The following is a 16,593-nucleotide window of genomic DNA, read 5'->3' on the forward strand; positions in this document are numbered from 1 at the left end:
TTACTCTCCTCAGGCGACGAAGCCAATGGCAGAAAAGAAGCGCCGCCTTTTCCCGCCAGCGGGAGCCAATAAGACCTTCGAGGTGTCACCCACCCGGCGCAGGCCAGTAAGAAGCGAAGACGGGGGCGGGTCACGGACGAACGCCCTCCAATGGGAGAAGAGCAGTGGGTGTGGCGTGCGCACGGGGCGGGGCTGCCTCTGTGCCAGTCAGTCAGTCAGTGAGGATCCGCCGGCAGGGCAGCCACGATGCCGATGTACAAGGTGAGGCCCTTTCACGGGGGGCCTGTCTCGGCGGCGGTCTTGGCTGAGCACCTCCCTGCCTGCATGTACCGGGTTGGAAATATGCACCGTTGCCCCGAGGGCGGCTCCCCGTCAGCCGCCTCGCCGCCGCTGCTTCACGAGGTAGGAAGGAGGCGGCCCAGAGGCGCCGCACTCTGAAGTGGGCAAGGTTCGGGGTGGCGGGCGAGGGCTCTCCTTACTTGGCCTTCCTTCCTAGGCCGCGTGGTGCGGCTCCTGAGCCCGGCCTGGCCGCCTCGGGGAGAGGCGCTCGCCAGCGCTTTCACTTTCCCAACCGGGGCTGAGGGAGGTTGTTGTGCCAAGGCCTGAGGCCGCTTCGCGTTGTACTTCCTGGCGGCTGACAGTCCGGTCATTTAAATCGCAATCCTTACATTACCCAAAAGAGACAAAAACCCACACCAGGAATCCAGGGAACTGTAGCTTTTCCCCTCCCTTCTACATTGTTGTGAACTGCCCTGAGATCTAGAGAGGAAGGGTGGTATACAAATTTAAGCAATAGTAACAATAATATATTATTATTATTGTTACTATTACTATTATTATTATTAAATGTTTCGTGTACACAGCTGAAGCGGGCGTATGTGGCTGCTGTTCTTCCAGGAATCTTGCAGAGCAGCACAAGTCGAGTGTTCCAAGTTCCTTCGTTCGGAATAGGTTTAGGACAGAGCTGCACTTGCCTAAAAGGTTATTTGGGAGTATATGCTACTTCCATATCATGTTCATGATTGCAGTTGGATTAAATGTCTTAATTACATTCGTTTTACCTATGCTAGTGGTGGGGGAAATGACCAGGCCGCAGGCCTAATAAGGCGTGCCTGGCCATTGTACGCAAAAACACACCCACCTGTCAGTTACCTGACAACTTAGGAAATTTTACTTTGTATTTATAGACCACTTGATCACAAATCTCTCTTAAGTGGTGTGCATAATAAAAAAGCCTATGACTGGAGTTCAGGGATATTTTGCTCTTCAGTCTTAGCACTGAGTAGCATAGCACTAAGATTGGATATAAGCCTCTTGCCCTATTGTTTAAAGGCAGCAAGCAGTTTCAAAGCAGGAAAACTCTGAATCACTTAATATCTACTTGTCAAAATGGGCTATGGACAGTGGGCCAGATCCAGCCCTACATCTATATCCAGTTTCTCACGGTTGTATTTCCCACCCTTGACCTGTATTGAACCTTGATATATTGGGAGAGTTCCCATGTGCATGTATGCATGATGATGGATAATACTAGCATGGAAACTTGTAGAGTGTTAAAGCTACAGCACATGCTGAGTTACATGGGAAATAGCCATCTGTTTTACACAATATTAAAACAGCTGAGTGAATACTAATTGAACTTTATTTAGGAGGAAGTTGATCCAGCTCTTCAGGCACTTGAATCCCGCCAGGAGGACATCTTGAAACGTTTGTATGAGTTGAAAGCTGCTGTGGATGGGCTTTCAAAGATGATCCAAACACCAGATGCAGACTTTGATGCAACAAACATAATCCAAGCAGATGAACACATTCCTTTATCTGCTAGTGCTGCAGAGCTTGACAATTTACTTGGGAAGGCAAGTTCAGATTAACTTTCTCTACACCACAATTCCTGTCTATTTGACTTAACCATTGTTGGAGTTTTTATGATGACAAATGCAGTAATTCACATTCAGGCCAACACTCATAATGATTTATCACTAAAGCATAGCTAAAATCCACAGAAGCACCATGTGATAGGTGGGAGGGGTACAGAATTATTTTAAAGCTAAGCTATAATGAGGTTATTAGCATTCAAGCCAGCACTCAAAATGAATTCAGTGAGTGGGGACTCATTGTTTTAAAACTAAGCTTGATAATAGATCTGAAATATTTCTAACAGCAAACCAGAAATGAAGCATTTAACAGTTCTGGAAACAAACAAAAACTCAGCTTAATTCAGTAGCCTGGTTTCCACATAATTTGAAGATATGGTTTGTTTTGTTTAACTGGTTTCTTTGCAGGTCTGAACCCACCCCAGCCAACTAACTGGGTTCTTTGTGTCCAATAAAGCAGAATATGAATCTGTATTTTGAAGCTGATGTATGGCTGTCTCTGCTCCTGTTAACAGTGGTTTCTTGTTATGTCTGTGCCCACCATCTTTGTTTAACCCTGGTTTGCTGGTGTTGCTTTGCTTGTCTAAGATTTATCCTGTTTGGTTCAAAAACTCAAAACAAGCTGTGCCTCACCATTGTATGCAAATCTGGCCTCTGTTTCAAAGTATCAAGAAAATAATTAAATCGTAACTAAATCCAGCCAAATAATGATACAGTATAATATAGGAAGATCTTGTGGGACTTGTAAAGAAATTTGTGCCTAGTTCTTTGATACCTAATGGGGCAAAAATTGGCTTTAAAGTGCAGGTTAAATGTTCCATAACTTAAAAATTGATCTAGTATCTTTTCTTACCTATCAGTTTTGGTTTTGGTGCTTGCTGGTTGCATTTTGCTTTGTTTGGGCATTTTATGGTCATTATGTTGGATGTGGCTCAAGTTGCTAGTTACTGTGCGTTCTGTATTTTAATCTTTTTTTATTTGTTTTATTGTATGATTTTAAAATATATTAAGTTTTTTTAAATAAATGAGAGACTGGTAGATTTGGATTAGAATGGATTTCCTGTAGTTTTTTGTTTCAGGAATAGAGTTGTTTCAAAATTAGTGAAATTAATGTGTCTTTTGGGAAAGTAAACATTTATGGGATGCTACTACTAATCATAGGAGAGGGAAGCCTCCTTTTTCTCTAACTATATATATATTATTTTTAAAAGTGGGACAAGACTTCTCTTCATGAGCCAGTGCATAAAATAGACATCCAATAACTCTACTAAAGGTCTGCGACTCTTTGTAGTTCTCAGCTGAACCATTCATCTGGTGGATGTTAAAGGTCGGCTGCCAATTGTAAAAAGCCTTTTGTAGAACTTCATTGATTTTGTGTGTCCTGCAGTAAATTAATGAGGGTGCTTGTGTGTTGTGCTAAGCAAGAGTGGGATGTGAACCGATGTATGAATGTGTCACTTGAACAACTTACTAATGGTGACTTATTTTCCTACAGGACTATGGAGCTCTGAAGGATATTGTGATCAATGCAAACCCTGATCACCCACCACTGTCATTGTTAATACTCCACAGCTTGCTGTGTGAGCGTTATAAGATACTATCAGCTGTTCATACACACTCATCTGTGAAGAGTGTGCCAGAAAATCTCCTGAAATGCTTTGGTGATCAGCCTAAGAAGCAGTCGCGTCATGAGTATCAGTTGGGATTTACATTAATTTGGAAAGATGGTAAGTCCAGCACATTAGGAAAAGGGGCACATTCATTAATGTTAACATGTTAGAGTACCACACAATTTCTTGATGTCTAATGACAATAAATGTGTATCTGCAGCAGATGGGCCAGCCGCTGGCTATGAATAAATTTGTAACCGGGAAGCTCAGCAACTAGTTTGTCCACAACATGGTCATTCTGTAGACAACAGAATACATTGTGAGAGGAGCTGTAGTAGAGGAGTCACTTCTAGTGCCAATAATAATTCACCTTTAAGCTTCTGTTCTCTTCCTGTATGATGCAGAAGGATCTGATAGGCACACTTATGGTGACATCAAATTATGTCCACCCACCTGCACAATGGGACTCCCTTTTCCCCCTTCCAATGTCCCAAATCTGTTCTGGGTGTCCCCCAAGCACCCACCAGAGGGAACGGAAGAGGAAGAAGCCCTGTTACATGAGTTAACTTGTGCTACATTGGACCTCACTTTTCATTCATGCAGGTTGATAGGTCGATTGCTGTACATTGCAGGGAAGATCATTGGGTCTTTCATTCTTTGCTCTTCAAAGGACTTCTGATAAATTTGAGGAACCTAGTTCCTAGGAATGCAGTTTCAAAAATATTGCTATGAAGCTTCTATTATATAATTGCTACAAGAAAACTATAATTGTGAAATTAACCTTCAACTGAGGAATTACAAAGCATCTTAATCCTAGTGTGTTTACTAACTTGCTCTTAACTGTGCTCAAATAAACTATGTTCCATTGTTAGGCAGCTCTTGGTTTTTAGCTACAAGATGAATTAAGCTATCTGCTCTAGTTAAGATGTTTAATATTTAGCTTAAGTAAAATTGTCAGTTGTGCAAGTAGAAAAGGAGCATTCAGTCTTCAGTGTTTCAAACAATAAAATTACCGTAAGTAGTGCTAGCCTAGGCTGCTTCTGCTCTTATGCTACCTTAACTGTCAAAGCCATTTTAAGTTAACGCTGGCCTATGGTGGTGTGTTTGGAAGAAGAAACTCAAAAGTAGCACTACACACTGCCTACTTTTTGAAGAAAGCGCATAATGCTAAACGTTGAAGCTGGAAATGGCACCAGAGTTATCCCAATTGCCAGGCTTGGATTAGGAGGAATCTGTTAGTATGCCTGTAGTTTGCTGTTCAGTAATCTCTCATGGGGACATTGCCTAGCAGCTATAAGTAAAAGGTAGTTTGGCTGACTATATGCAAGTATTCTATAAAAATCCAGTATCTTATATAGAAAATCTGGCTAGCAATTAATGACATAATGGGACTTGTTATAATTGTGTTTAATGGTTCGAGTGAAATGTATTTGTGTCTTCAAGCTCCTGCTTTTCTTGTCTAATGTTCTGCTGCCTTGTTTGTTTCAGTGCCAAAATCCCAGATGAAGTTCAGTGTTCAAACCATGTGTCCCATTGAAGGAGAAGGTAATATTGCTAGGTTCTTGTTCTCCTTACTTGGTCAGAAGCACAATGCGGTTACAGCAACTCTGATAGACAGCTGGGTTGATACAGCCATCTTCCAACTGCAAGAAGGGAGCAATAAAGAAAAGGCAGCTGTTTTGCGATCTATGAATGCAGCCCTTGGCAAGAGTTCCTGGTTGGTGGGCAATGAACTGACAGTAGCTGACGTTGTGGCCTGGTGTGCACTTCAGCAGACAGGGAGCACCAACGCTGTTCCAGCCAATGTGCAGAAGTGGCTAAAATCTTGTGAGAATTTGGCACCTTTTAACGCGGTTCTCAAGTTGCTGAATTAAACATGTTCTATAGAAAGGGACACAGTTGAAATATTTTCTATATTTACATGTGTGCTGTGAGCCTGGGTTATATAATGCCTGTGAATGAAGTTTTAGAAGGCAACTGTCAAAGGTCTTATGTCAATAAAATGCATCACTTGCCCTTTGTGTATATCTTTTAGTGCTTGGTGCCTCTTTTAGAGACAGTACAGAGGTACCTTGGGTTACAAACACTTCAGGTTACAGACTCCGCTAACCCGGAAGTAGTACCTTGGGTTAAGAACTTTGCTCCAGGATGAGAACAGAAATCGTGCGGCAGCGGGAGGCCCCATTAGCTAAAGTGGTACCTCAGGTTAAGAACGGACCTCCGGAATGAATTAAGTTTGTACACAGAGGTACCACTGTACTGTCAACCCATTCATTTATGTACATGACGCCTACCTCTGCATTTCTTCTTTGTGACAATGGCAAACTACATACGACAAATGTACACAAGCTGCTTTAAGCAATTTTATATAAAAATCATTTATCTTGCATAACATGATATAAATACTTTGTTTTGTTTTTCTACTTAAACAGGAGAGCCAAGTTGCTGAATTCTGTCTCTCTCTCCTTTCTCTTGCAATAGCCTGATTTTTTCTTTAAGCAACTTGATTTCTTCTTCCTGTTGCATCACTTTCTGCTGAAGATTGTAAATAACCTAAAAACAAAACAGGAAACACAAGTATGGTATTTGAACAATGTACAAAGGTAATGCCATTACAATTTCAGTGAAAATGAATGTAGTTCCCAGCAGTAGTCACAATGCCTTCTCCAACTTCGTAACTCTAGATGTTGGGGACTACAGTTTCCATTAGATCTAACCAGCATGGCCAGCAGATGGTGGGAGTTGTAATAGCTCAAAACAGCTGAAGGCCACTAGGGCTGGAGAAGGCTCCAGGAAAAGCTGGACATTAGCTTATCTGTCTCACTCTATAGAAAGGTAAAGGACTCCTGGACGGTTAAGTCCAGCCAAAGTTGACTATGGGATGCAGCACCCATCTCACTTCAGGCTGAGAAGGCCGGTGTTTGTCCGCAGAAAGCTTTCCAGGTCATGTGGCCAGCATGACTAACTACTTCTGGCACAACGGGACACTATGACGAGTACCAGACCACACAGAAACTCTGTTTACCTTTCTGCCGCAGCAGTATCTATTCACTAGCAGTGGTATGCTTTCAAACTGCTAGATTGGCAGGAGCTGGGACAGAGCAACAGGAGCTCACCCCATCCTGTGGATTTGAACCGCTGACCTTCCAATCAGCAAGCCCAAGAGGCTCAGTCGTTTAGACCACAGCGCCAGCAAGTCTCAAAGGACTTACTAATGCTCAGGGAAATAAACCAAGAATACTATACGGTAGTAAAATCATTTCAGTCAAATTGTGATTTATTAAAACAAATCCATGTGAGAAGGGGTTTAAGGAATCTCAGTGGACCCTTCAGATACAAATTGAATTCGTTCCAGGGGTCCGTGCGCACCCCGAAAATTTCATAAGAGGTGCCACTTCTTTATGTATGCGCTGCACGATAGAGTGCTTCTGCTCATGTGCACGTGGCAAAACCCGGAAGTATACACTTCCGGGTTTGCCACGTTCACAACCCGAGGGTCCACTGTACTATGACTAAAAGGACACAGGATTTTTACATCATAAATCTGCCATTCTACATAAAAAACAACTTTTTTTAAAGTAATGAGATGCCAACGCTGGCTATATAGTACGTTTTATCCTTTTGTGTAGGAACATCAGGAAATAATTATCTACCTTCCTTAAATGTTAACCTTGCTAGGAGCAGTTTTGAATGGCCTGCACAATTCCTTTTTTGCAATACAGTGGTATCTTGGTTCCCGAACGGCTTAGTTGTCGAAGAAATCAGCTCCCGGATGCCGCAAACCCAGAAGTAGGTGTTTGCAAACGTTTTTTGGAAGCCCAACGTCCAACATGGCTTCCACAGCTTCCAAATGAATGCAGGAAGCTCCTGCAGCCAACTGGAAGCTGCACTTTGGTTTTTGAACAGTTTCGGGAGTCAAACGGGCTCCCAGAACAGATTAAATTCAGATTAAAGTCTCTGAATAACAAATGCTGGTAACCTGGGGAAAGTGCTTCCAGGACTCTCTTGGGAATATGATTAGTTGTGGGACAGGAAGTTGGAGTAGGTGAGCCTTCAGGCTGATCCAAACAGCAAGTAAATCTCGAAGAATGAAGCTCAGCCTGCAGAAGTCTCCCTCATATCACAGAATGTAGAATCAGAAAGGGCCTTCTTTTACAAAGCCCAATATATAGTAAAAACTTACATTTGCTGAATTATGGAAGAGTTCACTTTCAAGAAGTTGACCTGCAGTTGGTCTGTGTGATGATACCGAACTGGTAAGCAGCTTAATGTATTTAGTTTGTATAGGCCATTTCCTGCTAAAGGAGAGGGGGATGTCGCCATTTCTTAAGCCCATCAAAACTTCAGTTCTTTCCATTTCTGTTCCAAATGGATGGAAGAGTTCTAACAGGATCACACCTAAACTGTACATATCTGACTATTGGCAGAAAAGGGAAATATAAGCATTAGCGCACAAAATAATTACATCTTAAGAGAAATTATGAATGCATTACAAATGGTCTAAAATCACATTCAGTGATACAGCTGTAAAAAATATCAGAAAAGAACCTTCTAATGTTTCAAGAAGCTCGTCCAGAAACAAATGCCTCTTAAAAACCAGGTGTTGGTAATTTTCATGCAACTATACTTAAGCCATGAAATTTCAAACAAACATTGGAGTGCCATTATATTTTTGTTCACCATAAAATCAGGCCACTTGACATACACGGTCCATTTTTACCTCATCTGTGGGCATAAATAATTGTTTGCAGCTGTTCTGTTCCCTCTCATCATTGCAAATAGAACTCTATTTTTACTTTTTGCATTTAGCAGTTTCCATTTTGAATATTACATCACATGACTCTAGTGCCTTCTTTTTGAACTGATTGACTTTGCTCCAGCTCCTGTCCATCAGCTTGCTTTTATTAACACCCAATTATCACAACAGATAAACAGTAAATTCAATAAGGACAAGACACAGAGAGGATTTTTGGATAGACCGTCACTATTGGAAGAACATTTATTACAAAGCAATAATAAGATCATTTCCAAAAATGTATAAGGTTCTACTTAAGTGGGAAGTAAAGGACGAGATAACAAAAGAGACAATGATTAAATGGGCATCTGATCTTGGTAAAACAATCCAAATAGAACAATGGGAAAAATTATGGAACATCTCATGGAAATTCACTGCCTCCGAAGGAATAAAAGAAAACATGATAAAGATGTTTTATAATTGGTACTTGACACCGGTAAAAATACAAAAGCTGTACAAAACAAAAGACAATTTATGTTGGAGATGTCAAAAAGAAACAGAGACTTTTATACATGTGTGGTGGCAATATGAAAACATTAAAATTTATTGGAATCAAATTTTCGAAGAAATTTTAAAAAATTAAAGAATAACAAAGAAAACCCCCGAATATTTCTTATTAGGAATGCTAGATGAAGGTATAAATAAAAATGATGAAAAGATACTACTTTATGCAACACCAGCGGCAATAATTTTGGTTGCCACATATTGGAAAAAACAAGAAATACCAAAAGTTAGTGAGTGGCAGGAGAAATTATTCAGCTATTTAGATCTGGCAAAATTAACAAATTCAATCAGAGGTGGTAGTAAACAGAAATTTCATCAAAGCTGGGAGAAATTTTACTTATTATTTGAAGTTTGTAAATTTATGATTTGTAAATTTTATGTTTTATGTTTTTTGATTATTTTCAATAAGGTTTTTTTTAAAGAACATGTATGCCCAATTATCACAATGCAGGTAAAGTTTTTAAATAAATAAATGGGGGTTGAGTGGCTGTACCTTGAAGTCATAGTGAGAGCCTTGTAGCTGTTCAGGTGAGGCATACAGGCAAGTACCTACCCCAGAAGTATGTATTAGACCTATGCAACAAAAAAAAAGAAAAAAAAGAATTAATTCTTAGGATACCACACTGCCAATTTTTAAGTAAAGGCCAAACTGCTTTGAAATTACCATTTATCTTATTTGCATTTAGCAACTGGGTTGTATCTTCTTGTATAATATCTCTACAGGCCAGTCCAAAATCTCCTATTTTCACATGGTGGTCAGGTCCTTGTAGAAATATGTTTCTGGGCTGTGAAAACAGGATAATGTAAGCTGGTTATATATTTCACAAAATTTGAATGTTTTATGCATGAAACCTTGCATTTCTTACTCATTCATTAGTTACATTTAATCTAAGAACTAAGCTGCACTTGACGCAGAGTCCAGGCTTCTCATCTGCCTTTGTTCTTGGGTCTGCCTCTAGAGATGAGTTGGCAGCAAAGGGACAGACAGACAGACAGACAGACAGACAGACAGACAGACAGACAGACAGACAGACCACTACTGAGCTGACATGCATTTATCAAAGATATAGCTGGGGCACTGGGCAGTTACCATAGCAACTGGCTTGGCTGACCTTGCACCTGTGACAAGCTCATCCATGGGGTGGTTTACGCTCTTGAAGGAAATTAACTCATGTCCAGTTACTCCAACAGCCACACGAGAATAGGCCTTTTCAGCGCTGGGTGGTCTGTCTGTAGATTGTACTCCCAAGGGAAACACACCGGGTCCCATCACTACATTTAGGCACCAGGCTTTGGGGGGGGGGCGCCTCTCGGACCTTTGGTATTTAAGCTTTCTGCATGGTGCTAATCTTTTAGTGGGGTGGGTAGGTTTATTTTGTATTGTTCATTGTTTTACATTTTTACGGTTTTAAATTCATTGCATTTTATCTTGTTCAGTCGCTTTGAGAATTTTTACTTTTGTATAAAGTGATTGACGAAAGAAATAACAATTCCATGCAGGTGTAGGCCAGGATCGACAAACAGGTAAACAGTGCAAAGAGGCAATACATATGCTTCTGCTACGCAAACCCTCCGTTTCTTGCACAGCTTCTTTATGAACTAAGCTCAGCCTTCCCTCTGCCCACACAGGAGAGCCATGGTATCATCTGGCTGGTTCTAGAACCAGGCATTGTGCATAATCACAAAGGAAAGATGGCTCAAGATTCCTTTGCGTTTTCTCCAAACTAAGGGTTCTCAGCTACACATTTTCTCTTGGTAAACATGGGCAATCTGATTAGAGGTTCCTATGGGAAGAAACCACCCCATCAATTAGATGAAAGGCAGAAAATGCTATTGGACGGTGTAATGGACAACGATGGTGCTACACTACAAAGTTTAATGTATTACCTCTTGGTCCATGAACCAACTATTTTCCGGGTAATCATATATCTAAAATTACTTACTGTTCCATTATCAAGAATCCTCAACGTTTGAGGTCAGAGTTAAAGCTACCTTATGATGGTTCAGGCTCCATAAACTCAGGAAATTGGAAGCCAAGGCTGATGCCTTAACAGCCATGCTTGATGATCATCAATGATGCAATATCACAAGCTGCTTGCTTACAACTTGGCCTCCATTCACTTTTCCCGGAACAGGGTGATTTGTGAGAGAAGGTTCAGTGTTGGGTGGGATGCATGCCATCCATGGCAAAGTGGGCGCATGTGAAACATAGGGTCCCCATGACCATTTCTTAGGTTTCCAAATGTATCCACAGAGCCAATAAAACCTCATCTAACTGCTGTATCACACACTTATTTTTCATAAGTAAAGGAATAGGCATTCTACATATAAACCACTAGGTGACTCCCTCTGCAAAAATTGCTCTCCTGGCAAAATTTTAGTTTCCATTTTGTTTTTTGTCATGCCTGACACTATTTTGATAGCACTGTATTTGTTTTAATATATTTTAATGGGGCAGAAAAACCTTAATAACCTTTAAACTGCTGACTAGAACTTCACCTAACCAATGAAAGTGCGTGCTCTGCAGCAGCAAGCCTGAATAAAGTACATCAGTAGTTTTCACCAAAATTGTAAAGAATATGAGATTTCTGAGTACCCTAGGGGGGAATTTTCATCACTTTTTAACTTGCTGTGTCTGTGGCAATTTTTATCAGGTCAGTTAGAAATTGGGCACTTTTTGTAGACCTCAGCAGGTAGTTCATGTATGCCAAGTTTTAAGTCAACAGTCTGACAAATGATATTTTTATAAGCTATAGAATTTTAAGGTTATATGACAGAACTTTGTTTTTGCTATTCTCCTTATAATCTAAATGACTACAGTGTCTGGATACTATAGGACCTTCATACAGAAAGTTCAACATGGCCAGACATAGATTCTATATTAATACCAAACAGAATATTAATGCCTTTGATTAGTTAAGGTGTTCCTCTGATTTCTGAAAAAGCCACCGTTTTTTGGTATTGATACCTAAAAGAACAGGCTGCCTGATAACAGTCTTTTACATGTCTACTCAGAAGTAAGCCCCATTATGTTCAATAACCCAGGAATTCCAAAACTTACTAAGCCCCATTGAGTAGACTTGCATAGAACTGCAGTAAGCACACTTACTGAATTAGTGGGCTTCTTTCAGTTTACAGCATAGGGCTACATGTTGAATGTAGAATAAGATTTGAGAATAAATTTTATGCACTTCTCAGAAAACTGGCCATATTTTAAATAATTACAGATTTATAAAAGCACCTCAAAAACTAGGCGCTTGTGCAAGATATCTTATTGTAACAATGTCTGAACAGTTTTCCATGCATGCAAAATACCGGTAAGTGTAGCTTTTCTTCCACAAAATTTTAGTCATTGTATACAGTCCTCTATAGAAGCACGCACCCTTCAAATCAGAGTGGAAAGACAGTTTTATGGCAGTTGTATATGGGGCCACATGCATCATAATGCATGCAATCTGATATAAGCCGTTCTGATAGGGCTAATAAAAATCCTTAGTTGTACTTCAAACATGCATAAAGGGTTTTCAGATCAACGTCGATACCTATTCTGGATCTCTCTCTCTCTCCCCCCCCCAACCAATATGGCAGCAAAAGTTCAGGAGGAAGCCGCTTGGAAGATATATGAAAAGTACCTTTCAAATTGAACCTCCTGAAATAAGGTAATGTTTAACTATATATTATAGTTAGGTAAGAGATCTGGGAATCCTTTGGTGGGCAGAAGAATTCCCAAATGTCGCCTCCTGGGGACTGTTGCTGTCCAGGCTGAACTGTGCAGAGTTCTTTTCAAAATGTTTTATTTTATTTTTTTTACCATTTTAAACACGTTATGGGGTGGGGGGTGGGTTGGATGTTTATTTGAGTTTGGGAACTTGTTTAATTTTGTTACCTTTGTAATTTTTATTTCTTGGCTAGTATTGTTTTATTGTGGTTTTTGGGTGTTTTATATTGGTTTAAATTTGTTCTTAGGGGGAGGGGTCAGGGCTGCCTGGGAGTGGGTCCCAGCCAACAAAATGGCTGGGGCAGGTTTCACAGGGGGGTGGCACTGGGACAACCGATCTCAGTTATCATGGGTAGGAGGAGGAGTTACGCTAAGACCAGACCATGTCATTACCGAGGAGGCAGGCTTAGTCGTTGTCTGAGGACTATCCCTGCCTCCGGGTCTGGTCTCGACCGGATGGATACTGGAATCAGCAAGGGATACCCACACGACCTGAAGGTACTGCTGTGCAATGCCAAGTCAATGATTCATAAGACCACTGTCATCCATGACTTGATCGTGATCCATGCCATCCAGAGACTTGGTTGGATGAAGCAGATGGGCCTGTTTTAGCTGTTGAGTGTCCACCAGGTTTCTCTTACGCACAGCAACCCAGGCCTTGTGGGCGGGGAGGGAGGGGTTGCAGTGATTTTTTAGGAAGTCACTAGTTTGCAACAGGCATCCTATTGGGAAGACCCAGATCTCTGAGTGCATGTTCTGGAAGTTGGGCAATAGGGGCAGTACAGGATTCCTTCTGGGGAGAGAGATAATCCAGCGGGCTGTGGTGCTAGGGAGGACAGTAGCAGAGGGAAGCAAACCTTTAGTAGCCAAAACCTCAGGTTCAGCTCTATGGTTGCAGCTAATCTAAAATGATGCATGATATGTGCCTTTATCATACTTTTTGCATCCTCATACCCAAACAACATGCACTGATAAAGGTTGGGCAACGCTGACTTTATGGTCTAGAACAGGCATGTCAAACCTGCGGCCCTCCAGATGTTTTGGACTACAATTCCCATCTTCCCCAACCACTGGTCCTGCTAGCTAGGGATCATAGGAGTTGTAGGCCAAAACATCTGGAGGGCCGCAGGTTTGACATGCCTGGTCTAGAAGAAAGAAGAAACTATAAGAAATATAGTTCTTGCTTGATTATTGAAAGGGTAATACTGGACAAATTCTTTAGAGAAAACCACCAGGCGGTTAATAAGGGTAGTGGCTGATGGAAGAGGAATTGTATGGAATTTTATCACCTATTATATCACTTCCCAAATACAGAACTGCAGGATGCCCCTTGAACATGCATCAGAGAATTGGACAGTGCAATGAAGAAAACTACCCTCACATCAAACCAGAGGAAGACTTCCAGGTGAATTCTGATGCAATCATTTACCATGGCCATAGCCTTCTACATTTAGCTGTAGCCAACAGATATCACCAAACTCTAATACACCTGCTGAAGAATGGAGCCAATATAAATGACAGGGATAGGTTAGGCCAAACTGCTCTTCACCTAGCTTCTGAAATCCTCGATCAGCAGGCAATTACCATGTTACTCCTCTGTGGAGCGAACACCAATCTCACAACTCCAGATACCAAAGAAACTCCACTCCACTTCGCTGTCTGGTCTTCAGCCTGCAAGGCTGGCATAGTCTTAGCTGCAGGTGATAAGTGTGTTAAGCTACTGCTGTGCAATGGAGCAGATGTACACATGAAAGACTGGGAAGGGCAAGAAGTTATTCACAGCGCTTGCCGAAGTGGCAGAAGAGATATAATAAACCTCTTGCTTGATAATGACGCAGATGTTAACGCTTTAACACAGGAAGAGGAGTCTGCACTTTTCCTATTTCTTGAAAAAGAGACCAATCTAAGGCAGGGAGACGTACTGAAGAGATTGCTAAGCTTATCATATCCTTTGAAATTAACAAACAGGGAAGGTCGTTTACCCAAAGCACTCAGCCATCCATGCTGTGGACTGCTGAAAGATATGCTCTTGAGAGTGTCTTCAGAGGTCTTGTCTTTGCAGGATATTTGCAAATTCAACATCAGGAAAGTATATCGAGGTAACATGAAATTCTGGCTAAGAGGAGTGATTCCAACCAGCTTGTGGCATTCCATATACATCAATCAAGAGTTCTCCTATGCTTCAAAAATAAATTATTTTTGATTTACTGTGCAACACACATTTTGGAACACTATCAGACAAGAAGAGCAGAAAGAGGGGCCCGTAATGCTTTCAAAAATAAGCTTGCTTATTTAAATTAAATAAAATTTGAAGGAAAAAGTACCGTAGTGAGAAACTTGAATTTGGCTTTATCTTCTGAAGCATTACTAATTCTCTCGAGTGTTAATTGAATAACATCCACTTAAACCAGTCTGTTAGGGTAAAAGATTTGTAAGAATAATGGGAGTGGATTTCTACATACAAAAAGTTCCACTTGTACGGCAGGGTTTCTTGGTCATTATTAAGATTCTGATTATCATAACAATAGCTCCCTTGATGCAATGGAATCAGCTCCCAAAGCTCGGAATGAAATCACAAATGCAAAAGGATTCACCAGGTCAGGGCTATAGGCATCTCAGCTTTATTTTCCATTATTACTTCTTCTTCCTCTTCCTCCTCCTCCTTCCTCCACTTCCTTCTTCTGCCTTCTCATTCTTATCATCGTTATACAATCATACCTTGGGTTGCGAAGTGATCCATGCAGGAGGCAGCCACGACTGCGCATTCACATGACATCATTTTGTGTTTCTGCGCATGCGCCAAAACCCAGAAGTTACCCATTCTGGTATTTCCTGGTTCGGCACGGAGCGCAACCCGAAAACACACAACCTGAAGCGTTTGCAACCCAAGATATGACTGTACAGTACTGCCTTTCCTCAAAGAAGCTCAAGATAGTGTATTTGTTTCTCCCCACTACACACACACAATGTGACCCTCACAATAACCCTGTGAGGTAGGTCAGTTCAAGAGATAGTGGCTTCATTACAGCCTGGGATGATGGGAGCTGGAGTCCCAACTACTTCTGGAGGACCACACCCTGGTGAACAAAACTGCCTCACCTGGCACTGAAAAGAACACATAAGGTGAGAGTAAGTGGAGTAGTTGTTCCATAACCAGGATTCAACCACCAAGAAGGCCCTCTCCCTGGTGGCTACCCACCTTTTTTTCCCAGTGGGGGCACCTGGAACAGTGCCTCTGGAAAGCTCTTAAGGTTCAGGTGGCTACATATGGGAGATGTTGGTATTTTGGTTATCCTCATGGCAAGCGTAAAGGTTAAAATTGGGCCCAGACACTAGACCAACTGTGCCCCAACTGCAGAGATGATCCCTACCTCCTCCACAATTCCAAGCTCCGAGTGAGAATTTTACTTACTTTAATGTCCCTGTGCATGACTCCCATACTGTGGATATAATAGACGCCTTCAAGTAGTTCTTGGAAGATTTTTAACGTCCACTGGTTGTCTACATGGTGATAAGGACCTTTAAAAAAGGGGTGGGGAGTGAAGTATTTTATAAACGACAGTATAATACATCCAGCTATTTTAACAAAGAAGTTCCGCCCTCCTAAGTTCTCTCATATAGTGCTTGAGTCTTGGGAGCTGGCAGATGAAGCCCCTCTCTCTGTCCCTCTGCTGCCAGCTCCAAAACTCCAGAGTGCAACGTGAAAAGCCATTCCTTCCAGTGGGGATTTTCTTTGGTTGTGGTGTGTGCAGATGAGGCAAAACCTTAGCAGTACAAACATGAGAATTCTCTTCTCTACATCCCAGCTGGACAGAGAGAAGGATCATGCAGGTTGAGCAGGTGCACCCGCCCATGGAATATAGCTTTTCGTAAACCTAGCTTTAAAGGTAAAGGGACCCCTGACCATTAGGTCCAGTCGTGACCGACTCTGGGGTTGCGCGCTCATCTCGCATTATTGGCCGAGGGAGCCGGCGTATAGCTTCCAGGTCATGTGGCCAGCATGACAAAGCCGCTTCTGGCAAACCAGAGCAGCACATGGAAACACCGTTTACCTTCCCGCTGTAGCGGTTCCTATTTATCTACTTGCATTTT

General features: G+C 41.6%; 3 protein-coding genes across 6 annotated transcripts in view; 2 read left to right on the forward strand and 1 right to left on the reverse strand.

The window, feature by feature from the left end:
* Positions 1-209: 209 nt before the first annotated feature.
* Positions 210-5,499, forward strand: AIMP2 (aminoacyl tRNA synthetase complex interacting multifunctional protein 2). 2 transcript variants are annotated; one of them, XM_035132231.3, is made up of 4 exons: positions 210-402; positions 1,650-1,856; positions 3,370-3,601; positions 4,973-5,499. In XM_035132231.3, the coding sequence occupies exons 1-4, from the start codon at positions 247-249 to the stop codon at positions 5,356-5,358; spliced, it is 981 nt and encodes a 326-aa protein (XP_034988122.2). In that variant the 5' UTR covers positions 210-246; the 3' UTR covers positions 5,359-5,499. The 2 variants fall into 2 exon arrangements, with proteins under 2 accessions (XP_034988122.2, XP_034988123.2); XM_035132232.3 differs by having other exon boundaries at positions 210-261.
* Positions 5,500-5,834: 335 nt separating this feature from the next.
* EIF2AK1 (eukaryotic translation initiation factor 2 alpha kinase 1) overlaps positions 5,835-16,593 on the reverse strand; it is a 29,098-nt gene continuing 18,339 nt past the window's right edge. Inside the window, exons 11-16 of one of the 3 annotated variants that reach the window (XR_015946786.1) lie at positions 15,914-16,020; positions 14,484-14,676; positions 9,448-9,568; positions 9,277-9,356; positions 7,668-7,901; positions 5,835-6,037 (exon numbers count right to left, since the gene is read on the reverse strand). Coding sequence is in view for 2 of the 3 variants with exons in the window: in XM_060282993.2 (XP_060138976.1) it covers positions 5,909-6,037; positions 7,668-7,901; positions 9,277-9,356; positions 9,448-9,568; positions 15,914-16,020 (671 nt within the window). In the remaining variant the exon portion in view is untranslated. The remainder of the gene's footprint in view (positions 6,038-7,667; positions 7,902-9,276; positions 9,357-9,447; positions 9,569-14,483; positions 14,677-15,913; positions 16,021-16,593) is intronic. The other 2 variants (XM_088656671.1, XM_060282993.2) reach the window with 2 other exon arrangements.
* ANKRD61 (ankyrin repeat domain 61) lies at positions 10,464-14,821 on the forward strand. The gene is made up of 3 exons (XM_035132233.3): positions 10,464-10,700; positions 12,372-12,442; positions 13,816-14,821. Exons 1-3 carry the CDS (start codon positions 10,545-10,547, stop codon positions 14,702-14,704), a joined length of 1,116 nt encoding a protein of 371 aa, XP_034988124.3. The 5' UTR covers positions 10,464-10,544; the 3' UTR covers positions 14,705-14,821.

This window comes from Zootoca vivipara, chromosome 13 (assembly GCF_965207765.1).
Source record: "Zootoca vivipara chromosome 13, rZooViv2.hap1.1, whole genome shotgun sequence".
In the NCBI taxonomy this organism is placed as follows: domain Eukaryota; kingdom Metazoa; phylum Chordata; class Lepidosauria; order Squamata; family Lacertidae; genus Zootoca; species Zootoca vivipara.

What these genes read in the sequence shown, in the direction of transcription:
- ANKRD61 (XM_035132233.3), top strand. Translation starts at nt 10,545, where the DNA reads ATGGGCAATCTGATTAGAGGTTCCTATGGGAAGAAACCACCCCATCAA. An exon ending in ATGAACCAACTATTTTCCGG is followed by an intron (nt 10,701 to 12,371) that starts GTAATCATATAT and finishes CCAATATGGCAG; the next exon opens with CAAAAGTTCAGGAGGAAGCC. An exon ending in ATTGAACCTCCTGAAATAAG is followed by an intron (nt 12,443 to 13,815) that starts GTAATGTTTAAC and finishes TCCCAAATACAG; the next exon opens with AACTGCAGGATGCCCCTTGA.
- AIMP2 (XM_035132231.3), top strand. Translation starts at nt 247, where the DNA reads ATGCCGATGTACAAGGTGAGGCCCTTTCACGGGGGGCCTGTCTCGGCG. An exon ending in CGCCGCCGCTGCTTCACGAG is followed by an intron (nt 403 to 1,649) that starts GTAGGAAGGAGG and finishes AACTTTATTTAG; the next exon opens with GAGGAAGTTGATCCAGCTCT. An exon ending in TTGACAATTTACTTGGGAAG is followed by an intron (nt 1,857 to 3,369) that starts GCAAGTTCAGAT and finishes ATTTTCCTACAG; the next exon opens with GACTATGGAGCTCTGAAGGA.